The sequence below is a fragment of the Eschrichtius robustus genome, chromosome 8 (genome assembly GCF_028021215.1).
Source record: "Eschrichtius robustus isolate mEscRob2 chromosome 8, mEscRob2.pri, whole genome shotgun sequence".
NCBI lineage: Eukaryota > Metazoa > Chordata > Mammalia > Artiodactyla > Eschrichtiidae > Eschrichtius > Eschrichtius robustus.
This window is the reverse complement of record NC_090831.1, coordinates 68528451-68541811: the sequence shown is the minus strand read 5'-3', so window position 1 is coordinate 68541811 and position 13361 is coordinate 68528451. Positions and strand designations below refer to the sequence as shown.

The window sequence follows — 13361 nt, the reverse complement described above, 5'->3', positions numbered from 1 at the left end:
TAATATTGAATGAAAGTAGCAAGTTGCAGAAGACCAGGGTATGACACCATTTTTATAAAGTTCTAAAATAAGTGAGACTATGTATTATTTAGAGATACATAGAGATTTATGTGGTTTCACATGTAAAATTACATATAAAATCCAATAACAAATTGAAATGGTAAGACCAAAATTCAAGATGGGTTATTCTAGCAGAAAGCAGGGGGTTGGGATGATGGAGGGGCTCACAGGACGTTTCAACAGAATTGCTTATGTTTGGTTCATTCTCCGTGTGATGTGTTCACTGGTGTCCATCTTGGTATCATGTTTTTTTAATTTACAAGTATGTTGCATATATTATTTTGTAGTATCAAATAGTACATAATAAAAATTTAAACTATACAAAATTGTTTTTGCTAAGATGGCTGTTATTCCAGCTCCTCCTTCCTTGGGTACACTTTTGTGTACCCCCAAACTCAAATGAAGGTCACAGGCCTGAAAGAAGAGGAAAGTGTGTTGTGAGATGATATATACCAATGCTGTCTGAGTTCAGCTCAGAACTAGTGATCTTCCCAAACTGGATGTCATAAAATGACAGAGCCAGTTCTCTACTACTCTGTTGGGTTATATTTCAATTTGGTGGATCATTTTTTTTTTTAGTGTACGCTGTATGTTTAAAATGCTCTGCTCAGGAGTTCATGTGGGCTTCAAGTGGTCCTTGGCCGTCAAGTGCCTTCCCATCCCACCCCACTAAAATTCAAAGTTGCTTTTACACATTTTAAAGGAAGGGTAGAAAATGTTCCTTTGTCTAAATTACAATTTTTGTTTTAAATATATAGCTTAAACATAGAATAAAGACTTTTCTTCCAAATATGTTGGAAGAGTGGGGAATGACAATTGTTAATAAATCTGAGTTGTAATTTTAATTCAGATTGGTTTCTTAATCATTTTCAGGGCAAATGAGGCAAAAATCCAACTACCCTCACCAACCCCACTCCTATCCCACGGCCGCTCATCTCTCAGAACCACTCCATCTTGCTGGGTTTCCCTCAGGTGGGATATCTTTCTTACCTCACCACCATCTCTGCACAAACGTACTCCCATCACTTCTAATGTCCATACCCAGTTCCTTCCCCACCAGCTACCTTTTGCTACAGGCAGGGCTTTTAGGGGTTTGGGGGACTGAGGCAGGTGTGAGGGACTGGGGGAGCCAGGGGGGAGTGGGAGTGGTCTGGGGCAGAGGTTTCATCCGACATAATACATGCAAAGGAATTAATGGCAATCAGAACAACATTGCAGGTTGTGAAATAGATAGACCATGTGTGTTGAAGTTACACAGCCCTGGGTCAGACCCTCCATCTTTGCCACTTTTTAGTTGGGTGACGTTTAAGAAGTTCCTAAATTTCTCAGAGCCTCAGTGTCTTCATCTATAAAAATAGTTAATAATAATTACATCCTAGGGTGGTTGTAAGGATTTGACTATGTTTATAAATTGTCAGTGTTCAGTATACACTCATATATGGTGTTTTATTTGTATTGGGTGAATATTGAAATTATAGAGATTCTTTCTAGGCTTGTAGATAGAGGCATAGATTTGACTCAGTACAGGGTGATTTACTTGCTCATCCTTGAATGCAGATTTCTTCACATTTCTTTTCACTGTTGAATCTATTTCCTGAGCCTTTACAGCCACTGAACCAAAAGCGAGCACAGGAGTTGACCTGTTTGTCATAATACCATCGAACCACATATTCTCTACAGTTTCCTGGCTGTAGGGGTTCCAAACATCTAGGATCTAGAGTGAGAAAAGGATAGCATGTTATTATAAGTTTTTCTTTCACTGAAAAGTAAAAGCTTTAGGAAGCTTATTCTCCATGCACACTAACACACCAACTAAAAAAGTTTGGTTCTAAGTTAAGGACGGGTTCCTGAATACCTGACATATTTCCTCTACCGCCTGAAACTCCAACATTAGATAGTCATTCCTTTGAAAACATAAAAGTTTTTGATCTTCATGAAACCCCATTAAAATGCATATTTTCCTGACAACGCTATGAGCCTTGATTGGCTAATACTCTTGTGAGGATTAGTTGATAGGAGAAAGATAGGACTTCTTCATTTACAATGGACTTGATTTGAAATCAAATTAGCACTTGGAATGAAGATGACTTTGGCCTTCCATACACATTCCCTCCAAGTTTGTTCATGGAAAGCACCACTATGATCACATGTGATTGTGCTTACTAAAGGAGGAAAATCCTTTTAAGTTACAAAAAAATGTCAAATAAAGGACTCTCTTTTTTTTTTAATTGAAGTATAGTTGATTTACAATATTAGTTTCAGGTGTACAGCATACTGATTCAGTATTTTTGCCAATTATACTCCATTATAGGTTATTACAAGGCTGTAATTCCCTGTGCTATACAGTATACCGTTGTTGCTTATCAATTTTATACATAGTATTTTGTATCTGTTAATCCCACACTCCTAATTTGTCCCTCCTCCCTTCCTTCTCCCCTTTGGTAACTGCAAGTTTGTTTTCTATATCTGTGACTCTGTTTCTGTTTTGCATATATCAATACATACATTTGTATTATTTTGTAGAGTCCACATATAAGTGATATCATACAGTATTTGTCTTTCTTTGAATTACTTCACTAAGCATAGTATTCTCTAGGTCCATCCATGTTGCTGCAAATGGCAGAATTTTGTTCTTTTTTATGGCTTAGTAGTATCCACTGTATATATAGACCACGTCTTCTTGATCCAATCATCTGTTGATGGGTTGCTTCTATGTCTTGGCTATTGTAAACAGTACTGCTATGAACATTGAGGTGCATGTATCTTTTCTAATTAATGTTTCTGTTTTTTCCAGACATATACCCAGGAGTGGAATTGCTGGGTCATATGGTAGTTCTATTTTTAGTTTTTTCAGGAACCTCTATACTGTTTTCCATAGTGGCTGCATCAACTTACATTCCCACCAGCAGTGTACAAGAGTTCCCTTTTCTCCACATTCTCTCTAACATTTATTATTTGTAGACTTTTTAATGATAGCCATTCTGACAGGTGTGAGGTATATCTCATTGTGCTTTTGATTTACATTTCTCTAATAATTAGTAATTTTAAGCATCTTTTCATGTGCCATCTGTATGTCTTCCTTGGAGAAATGTCTATTCAGGTCTTCTGCCCATTTTTTGATTGAATTCCTTTTTTTTTTTTTTTTGATACTGAGTTGTATGAGCTGTTTTATATTTTGGAATATTAATCTGTTGTCAGTGGTATCATTTGCAAATATTTTCTCCCATTCTGTAGGTTGTCTTTTCATTTTGTCTCAGGTTTTCTTTGCAGTGCAAAAGCTTTTAAGTTTATTTAGGTCCCATGTGTTTATTTTTGCTCTTATTTCTTTTGCCTTAGGAGACTGATCCAAGAAAACATTGCTACTATTTATGTCAAAGAATGTTCTGCCTGTGTTCTATTCTAGGAGTTTTATGGTTTCAGGTCTTACATTTAGTTATTGAACTTTTTTGAGTTTATTGTTTTACATGGTGTGAGGAAATGTTCTAATCTCATTGTTTTACATGTGGCTGTCCATTTTTCCCAGTACCACTTGCTGAAGAGACTGTCTTTTCTCCATTGTGTTTCTTGTCTTCTTTGTCATAGATTAATTGATTGTACGTGTGTGGGTTTATTTCTGGGTGCTCTATTCTCTTCCATTGATCTATGTGTCTATTTTTGTGCCAGTACCACACTGTTATGATTACTGTAGCTTTGTAGTATAGTCTGAAGTCTGAGAGGGTTGTACCTCCAGCTTTGTTCTTTTTTTTTTAAAACAGCTTTGTTCTTTTTTCTCAAGATTGCTTTGGCAATTTGGGGTTTTTGTGGTTACATATGAATTTTAGGATTATTTGTTTTAGTTCTGTGAAAAATATCATGAGTATTTTGATAGGGATTGAATTAAATCTGTAGATTGCTTTGAGTACCATGGCCATTTTAACAATATTAATTCTTCCACTACAAGAACAAAAGATATCTTTCCATTTCTTTGTATCATCTTCAATTTCCTTCATCCATGTTTTATAGTTTTCAGAGTACAGGATTTTCACATCCTTGGTTAAGTTTATTCTTAGGTACTGTAATATTTTTGATGCGATTTTAAACAAGATTTTTTTTTTTACTTTAAATTCTGCTATTTCATTATTAGTATATAGACTCACAACAGATTTCCATATATTAATCTTGTATCCTGTAACCTTGCTGGAAGTATTTATTAGTTCTAATAGTTTTTGTGTGGAGACTTTAGGGTTCTCTATATAGAGTATTGTGTCATCTGCAAATACTGACAGTTTTACTTCTTCCCTTCCAACTGGATACCCTTATTTCTTTTTCTTGCCTGATTGCTGTGGCTAGGACTTCCAATACTATGTTAAATAGAAGCAGTGAGAGTGGGCATCCTTGTTTGTTCCTGAATTTAGTGGAAAGGCTTCCAGATTTTCACCACTGAGTATGTGGGTTTGTCATAAATGGCCATTTTATTCTTTTTATTTTCCAGTTGTGTTTATAGTTCTTCTCTGATCATTTATTCTTATTTGTGTTTCTCCCATTGTGGTTTGATGATTTTCTTTTGTAGTATGCTTGGGTTCCTTTATCTCAACATTTCTTTTAGGGTAGGTTTAGTATTGCTTAATCTTTTAGTTTTTGCTTGTCTGAGAAATTCTTTATCTCTCCTTCTATTCTAAATGATAATCTTGCTGGGGAGAGTATCCTAGGTTGTGGGTTTTCCCTTTCAGCAGTCTGAATACATCATGTCACTCCCTTCTGGCCTGCTAACTTTCTGCAGAGAAATCAGCTGATAGCCTTATGGGGATTCCCTTGTACATGACTCTCTGTTTTTTTCTTTCTGCCTTTAGAATTCTCTCTTTAACTTTTGCTATTTTAATTATACGTCTTGGTGTGGGTCTGTTGGGGTTCATCTCGTTTGGGATCCTCTATGTTTCCTGTACCTGGATATCTGTTTCCTTCTTCAGATTTGGGAATTTTTCAGCAATAATCTCATCAAATGCATTTTTGATTCCCTTCTCTCTGTCTTCTCCTTTTGATACAAATGTAGGCACGTTTGATGTTATCCCAGAGATCTTGCATGTTGCACTTGTTTTTGTTTGTTTGTTTTGTTTTGTTTTTTGTCATTCTATTGTTCTGATTGAGTGATTTCCATTCTTCTATCTTCCAGATCACTTATGTGTCTGTCTGTGTCATTTATTCTGCTATTCATTGCTTCTGGAGTATTCTTTATCTCAGATACTGAATTATCTATGTTTGATTGGGTCTTTCTATTTTCTAGTTCCTTATTAAAATGATCTGTGTTTAGATCATTTCTCTTCCCAATTCAATTAGCATTTTTATTACCAATGATTTGAATTCTTTATCTGGTAAGTTGCTTATTTCTGTTTCATTGTTTTTTCATGGGTTTTCTCTTTTGCTCTTTCAGTTGAGAGTAGTTCCTCTGCCTTTTCATTTCACTTAAGTTTCTCTGTGTCTATGAACCTAGATGAAACAGTTAGCTATTTTGGTTTGGAAGGGGTGTTCTTATGTGGGAGTGTCCCTATGCTGTGTGCATGTGCCCACTGCCTTTGGTGGGAGAGCTGGATTTGATGTGGATGCCAGCCATGTCTTTCCTCAGGGTGTGCTGGCAGCTGTCACCTTGGTAGGGGATGGGGCTGGAGGTGGAGGAGCTAGAGCTGGAGCTGTGTGTGAGGCAGGACGTCCTCTCTGCTCAGTGGTTGTCACCGCCCTTGGGTCTGCTCCCAAGTTGCTGGAGTGGAAGCCCCGAGGGTCAGGCTTGAGCTGACTCTTCTCCCTTAAAGTGTGTGTTTTTCCTTCTCCTCACTCTGGGATCTTTGCCCCCAAAGGAGGGGAGTGCTGAAGCAAGTAGGGCTCATGGGCTTACAGAGTTCGGCTCAGATGCACCCCATGATCCTGTCTTTTCACTTGTTTCACTTGTGGCCACCCCAGATCTAGTGCTAGGCTGTAGCATGGAGTGAGTGGGGCCAGAATGTTCCTTCGGCTTGGGCTGGGGCATGCAGCAAGGTGGTCGTGGGCTGCCACTTGAATACACGCCAACAATGGCTGCCTCCATGAAGGGCTCTCTTTATATCACAGTTTTCTTTTAAAAAGATCAGCTTTTTTAAAAATAAATTTATTTATTTTATTTATTTACTTTTGGCTGCTTTGGTTCTTTGTTGCTGTGTGCGGCTTTCTCTAGTTGCGGCGAGCGGGGGCTACTCTTCGTTGCAGTGCCTGGGCTTCTCATTGCGGTGGCTTCTCTTGTTGCAGAGCATGGGCTCTAGGTGCATGGGCTTCAGTAGTTGTGGCACGCGGGCTCAGTAGTTGTGGCTCAGGGCTCTAGAGCACAGGCTCAGTAGTTGTGGCGCCCAGGCTTAGTTGCTCCACAGCATGTGGGATCTTCGCGGACCAGGGCTCGAACCTGTGTCCCCTGCATTGGTGGGCGGATTCTTAACCACTGCACCACCAGGGAAGCCCAAAAGATCAGCTTTTACAGGACAATAAAAACATGACCTTCTAATGTCAGTTTACAAATATGTTTCAGAAACACTTCCACTATCCAAAAAAATAAAAAATAAAGCTAATTAGAGTTACAACAATAAAGCTATTTGTTAAATCCCTTTTTATTTCATGTTTGTCCTTAGTGCCTTGATTATTATTTCTTACTGAGGAACTTATACCAAGGTGAGAAAATTCCCAAAAAAGACCAAATAGATACTTGCTGCCTGACACTTGTGTTCTGTGTGACAGTTTACATGCCATAAGCTTCATTTCTCAATAGCAAAATAAGCCCTTTCTCCATCTGCCATAATCATTTCCCCAGATTTGGAGTATGTCTCAATTCACTTATTTGCTAAAACTGACCTCTAAATTTACCTTTTCGGCCAAATGGAAGGGAGCAAGTGGTTTCTCGCTACCTCCACTCTTTAAAAACAATAACTGAATAATGTATATTGTTGTCAAGCCAATCTAAGCTGCTTTTGAGCAAGGATGTTGTCTCTCTTGCATGTTCTTCACAAATGTGTATGTAATGATTAATTTCTATAGACGTTAACTCCATAGAAAATATGCTGATGAATTGGAATCTAGATTCTAGCTTCTTTTTCTTTCTTCCAACCAGGGGTCAAAAATTCAAATGTCTACATGTGTGAAGGCTTCATGTAAGACAATAGGGAGTGGTAAGAGCTACTGCAAACGTGAGAGCAATATCCTCTCTAAAGGCTTTCAAATTTTAAAATAACAATAAACACTATAAGAGCTTTAAATTTTTTGATTGACCAAATTTGTTCCAACAACCAGCCAGTTTTCTAATTCTATATATAATAAAATGAAAAGTGTCTTTTGTCATCCCTGTTTAGAGTCAAAACATGTTCTCTCTGGATGAGATTTCAGAGACCATCCTTTCTGTGCCTTCTTGATATTATAGATACAACAGCTGATGGGCAGAAATCTCTTACCTTCGTGCACGAACTTTTCTTGCTCTGAGTTCAAAATGGGACTTTGGGCTCTGGTTTCCAGACCCTCTGCCTGATCCTCAGGGGACCTGAGCAATGGCCCCTGGGTGGTGGCAGCCTCAGATGATGGAGTGGCAGCAAGGCTGGCAGCCCAGGTGGGCTCTGAAGGCTCATTCTCTTTGTCCTGGGCTCCAGAGACACTGACCTATACAAAAAATTCACAGTTTTGAATCTGGTGATATCAAGTCAAAAAAGCTACTTTGCTTTGGGGAACACTTAAAGAAAAGTTTCTCCCCAATTCTTCAATATTAATTATTTCAATAAAAGCTCACAAAACGATGCCTCTCCCCTATGTCAGACGTTCCTGAGTACCTAAGTTATGGATTTTCTGACCACCTCGTGGTCACACACATTTTTCCCACTGCCAGGCACAAATGCTGTTGTGCTGGGCCTTTCAGAGAGATCTACCTGCAGGGTACAAAAGATGTGAGTTTGGGAGGAGTTCATCTTCATCCTTTTCTTAGTCAGTTGTATGAGGAGGGAAAATAACCAATAATTTCTTTGACCTTTTTTTTTTTTAATGGCCTTTTCCTCTCTGTTTTCTAAAACTAGAGAACTTAACAATATATTCCAAAATATCTACCATGAACTCCACCAATGTTGAGATTGGGAATTGAAGTGACAGAGGACAATAATACTGTTAAAATAAAAACAATAGCAGTCACTTCTCATCTCATCCTATTATCTGGACCCCAGCAAATGTCAAATGCTGCAGGATGCTTAGCTTCTAAGAAGTTCTGAGAAATGTATGCTAGCTAAGGGATAAAGGATTATAATATCAAAAGCAAGTTTTCTGAACTAAGATTTCCAAGTTTCATCTAAATTTATGATATGTAATGAAACAAGGAAGAAAATGTGTTTTGCTTAAAAACTTAAAAAAAGTCACATCAGTTATTCTTGACTACAGTTGCCAGGAGCTAGGACAATCTTTTATGGGTCCAATTAAGTTCTTTTTCTTTTTCCTTGGACCCCAGCTACATGAGGTTGAATCGATAATTCATTTCAGTCCTAGCACAGTGTGGTCATTTATCCTCGCAAGGCCCTCTCTTGTTTGTTTGCTTTTGTTTATTTATTTAAATAGGCAAATCTGTGAACTAGGTAAAGTCATTTTTGATGCTTCCTCACCTGTGGTTCCTGTCATCTTATGACCAAAGCCAGCTGTCATCATTAGCTGCTCTCTGCCATCTAAACTGTTCCACTGCTTTTGATTCTGTACACACACACACAAACACACACACACACACACAATGTGGAAGAGCTAGCTAACTCTATTACTCATCTATGTATATTTTTACAATAATTAAATGATTATCAGAGCAAATATTTCCATTGGGACTGGTCTGGTTATCAGCCTATACAAAGGGCACTCAATTCAAATACAGTAGTGATGTTTCATTAACCCCAAACACATCTTTTGGTACAAATGGAGGTAGACCTGTGGGTCAGTTGGCATTCCTCTTTCTTTCAGAATGATCCTGTATATACAGATGATGATTTGAATATGAATTTTGTTATATTCATAGAACTACAGAATTTTAAGTTTAGAGGAAACATTTATCAGTACTTCATTTTCTGTGGAGGAATCTGAAGCTCCAAATAATTAATAATTAATAATCTAAAGCTTCCTGCAAATTATTGGTAAGTTAGTGGCAAAATTAGAAATGTCCTTTTCAGGAAAGAAATACTGTTTTGTTTTGTTTTTTTGCTTGCTCATATTTCATTTTAAGCAAAAAATAAGTTAAAAGAAAAGCTTGACTGAGGAGTAGCTTATCAAACATAAAAAAGACAACAGGCGTTATGGCTACACTTGAGATATACTGTCAGGTGAGAATGTTCCTTTGCAGAAGTTCACTGGGCAGCATGGTTCTCTTAAAGGAATTAACTCAGCCTCTAAATAACCATCTTGTTCAAGTCTTAAGGTCTCATAAGTCATTCTTTACCTCTTGTAAGTTTAGGAGTGTATGTTTTCTTTCTCAATCACGTCATTATTTGGGAATTTTTTTAAAAATAAATTTATTTATTTATTTATTTATTTATTTATTTATTTATTTATTTATGGCTCTGTTTGGTCTTTGTTGCTGTGCGCAGGCTTTCTCTAGTTGTGGCAAGCGGGGGCTGCTCTTCATTGCGGTGCGCGGGCTTCTCATTGCGGTGGCTTCTCTTGTTGTGGAGTGCAGGCTCTAGGCACGTGGGCTTCAGTAGTTATGGCACGTGGGCTCAGTAGTTGTGGTGCACGGGCTTAATTGCTCCGTGGCATGTAGGATCTTCCCGGACCAGGGCTCGAACCCGTGTCCCCTGCATTGGCAGGCAGATTCTTAACCACTGCGCCACCAAGGAAGCCCTATTTGGGAATTTTGACTACTAGAACATTATACCTCAGGTTCTAGAACAAGTGAAATATTTTTTTTTCATAAATGAGAATAATTTTATCTTTTGGCTCCATGAGATTTCAGTTTATTTAAGCAAATATATAATTATATTATGTATAGTTTACATAATACATAATTATATATTATAGTTTGCCATTTTTATAATTTTCTTATTACAAAAGCAAACATGTTCATTGAAGGGAATTTACAAAATCTGAACAAGCAACAGGAAGAAACTAGAAATCACAAGTGATTCCACCTCCCAGAAATAATTGTTGTTGATACTCAGGTGGTTTTTTCCCCAGTCTTTTTTCTATATGCATATATATTTTTTAACAAAATATATACTGTATGTTTGGTTTTCTGGGTTTTTTTAATTTAATATGTTTCCATATATTTTACTGTGACTCTATAACACCATTTTGAATACAGAATATACATAACTACAATAGCGTTTTTTAACATTTAATTTACTTGCTTTTTTTTTTTTTTTTCTGTAGAAACCACATTGTTCATTCTGGTCAAAGAACACACATATTTGAGCCTTGTGAGACAAAGTTTTACCAATGTGTACTTTCACCAGTAAGTGTCTTCCCTTAAGCTATCACCATTTATGAGACATTATGATTGGAAAAAGAGATCAAGTTTGATGGGTCAAAAGTCCTCCAACTGCTCTACCTACAGCCCCACCAGTCTGCTTCCTCCCCACGTTTGTAACCCCGCGTCCCACTCCTCCCAGCACACCCTGCTACGCTTTCATTCCTTCCTCTTCCTCACGCTGCCTCTGGCTCTCAAAGTCAGTCCTCCCACCACTGCCCAGGAAGAGTTCGTCCCCAGCAGCAGAACCTTCCCCAGGGACCGAGTCAGTACTAAGGCCCCCCTTCCAGAAGGGTCTTGGTACCTCTACTGCTCCATACTTGGCCCTGACCATGCAGAAGTTAACCTGTAAGCCTATCCTCTCGATCATTTCTGGTTTCACATGTGTAGATATCACTTTCCTGATAAGACAAATTAAGCCATGCCACATTTCTCTCTCTCGCTTTTTCTTCTTCCCTCCTGCCTTTTCTTCTTTATTTAAAATCTTTGTAGCGTGGAGGAGGAAATATTTGCCACTGGGTAAATTCAGAATGGGTCAGAGAGAAAGACAGAAAGAGGGAGAGAGAGGGGGATAGGGGGACGCTTTGGATTCATTATTCAGTTCCTCTAGGCTTTATTATTTTATTGGCCATGCCACACGGCATGCGGAATCTTAGTTCCTGGACCAGCGATCGAACCCGCGCCCCCTGAAGTGGAAGCAGCGAGCAGTCCTAACCACTGGACTCCCAGAGAATTCTCTCCTCTAGGCTTTAATGTCATCATTTTAAAATAGGAAAGGATTAGCCCCTAACCTACCTTCCAACTCTGAAAGTGGGATATAAGCCGCCCCAAACTTTACTGGCAGAATACACACCGAATTCATGATAGTGGCTGCTTCTGGAGAGAGGAGGAGGAGGAGGAGGAGGAGGAAGAGACTCTGAAGGAGAATAGCAAGGACTCTAAGTTTATCTGAAGCAACCAGTGATGAACAGAGGGAAACACCAGTTATGTCTGGGTGGTGGGCACTCCAGTGTTTGCTATATGCGTTCTCTGTTTTGTTTTGTTTTTTTATAAATCTTAAACCTAAACACAACAGGCTGCCTATCAGCTCTGCACACTTCTGCTCCCCCCACACTGGCCTGCCTTGGAGGAGACGAATGGCCCCAGCTCCGAGCAGGGCTCACACAGTAAAACACAGCAGAGGAGCCGGGCCATGAGGGGCCGACACCTGGAGGCCGGGCTGTTCTGTGCAGCTGGACAGGCAGATATGTTATGCTCAGTCCCTTCTAGCCTTAGAGCAGATCTTTAAGGGGAGAAAACAGATTTCAAGCAGCATCCAAGAACGTGAGTGTATGACTTAAAGGAGGATAACTAAATAGGTGCCACACAGTTCTAGAAGGTCCTTTGGTTTCTGATTTCCGAACATTTTCCTCATAACTCATTACCCAGAACCTTGCATATATTGCAGACAAGCTCTTTAAACTTGACCTCCCGTCTTCCCTGGATGAGTGCTGATGATCATGAGTATTAGCCCATGTGCTCAGACTTAGCTTTTCCCAGCACTGCAGGGCCACGTTTCTCCCAGTCAGCTGTGGGGATTCTGCTCCTGCCAGCTGGGGCACTGCCAGGGCCTTCAAGGTGCCTGGCTTCGCAGGTTCTGACCTTGATTGCCGCTTCCCAGATGATAACACTTCTTTGCCAGGTCTCTCAGCGCTCAAGCACTTAAGCTGAATGCTCTCCATTTGCATTTAAGGTTGCTGAGGACTGTCAGGAACACCTTGAGTTTGGGCTGCACCTCCCCTGATCGCCTGCAACTTTCCTAGAGGGAAACTGCAAGATTTTATTCCGTTTAAACCCTCTCATACATTAGTATAACCTCCTCCATTCTGGCATTGCCCAGTAAAGGTTTTTGACTGTTCTAATCACATACTTTTACAAAAGGAAGAGTCTTCTGGTAATAATCCCTTATTTTACAAATGAGGACATGGAAACCTTAAGAAACAGGTGATTCACCCAATGCCAGGCAGCTGTCAGATCTCATTTCTAAGATGTCATTCACTGTGAAATACACTATAAATTTTAAGTTTAAAAAAAGACCACAGCATACTAAGCAGATGCATACCAATCTCTGAAATAATAAAGTAGGAAAAGTATAAATTCTGGAGACAAGGAAATAAAAGATTTAGCTTTAGCATTGAGACTACAAGCCAAGTTTCCTGACTTCCAGATCTGGGATATTTTTTCTTGATCACTTTGCAATATGTTATTTTTTTTCTTCTCCCTAAGAGAGGAACATCTTACGTTCTAAGGCTAATAAGTCTATGATTAGCAATATGTGAGGCTTCCACAGACACATCACCTGGCAATACTAATAATTCATTGTTATGCAGTTTATCAAGAAGTATTTGAGGTTTTTTTGACTACCACAATGAGAAAGTATTAATTCTACTTTATAAACAAATTATTGTATTGACCAATATAACTATATCTGTGTATGTGGCTTAGTCAAGGCCACTTACAAATAATCAGGTCTGATTTCAGGAAATCAACTTAATTTTCATGTCAGTGGAGGAAATAAACTAGTATTAGGCTTAGTCCCAAGTCTTTTGAAAGTTTAAAAAGTCCATGTATTTTGAAAGTATTGATTATGGACTTCGAATAGGCTACTTCATTCAATAGTGAGTATAATATGATGGAGCAACCTATAAAATTTTACTTGAATATGACATAAGGAGAGAATATAGATGTACTCAAATATTTGTGTCTCTTTCCTAATCTGTCATGGATACTCAGTACCAAGTTAAAATATAGGCCATGGTACTAAAGACAGGTTTTTAAGAAAATTCAGCCAAAATGGAAT

General features: G+C 38.7%; 1 protein-coding gene across 1 annotated transcript in view; it reads right to left on the bottom strand.

Annotated features, from left to right (window-relative positions):
* Positions 1 to 1601: 1601 nt before the first annotated feature.
* Positions 1602 to 13361, bottom strand: part of COL28A1 (collagen type XXVIII alpha 1 chain) — a 153685-nt gene continuing 141925 nt past the window's right edge. The window contains 2 exon segments of the mRNA XM_068549808.1: positions 1602 to 1774; positions 7563 to 7701. Coding sequence (XP_068405909.1) covers positions 1602 to 1774; positions 7563 to 7701 — 312 coding nt within the window.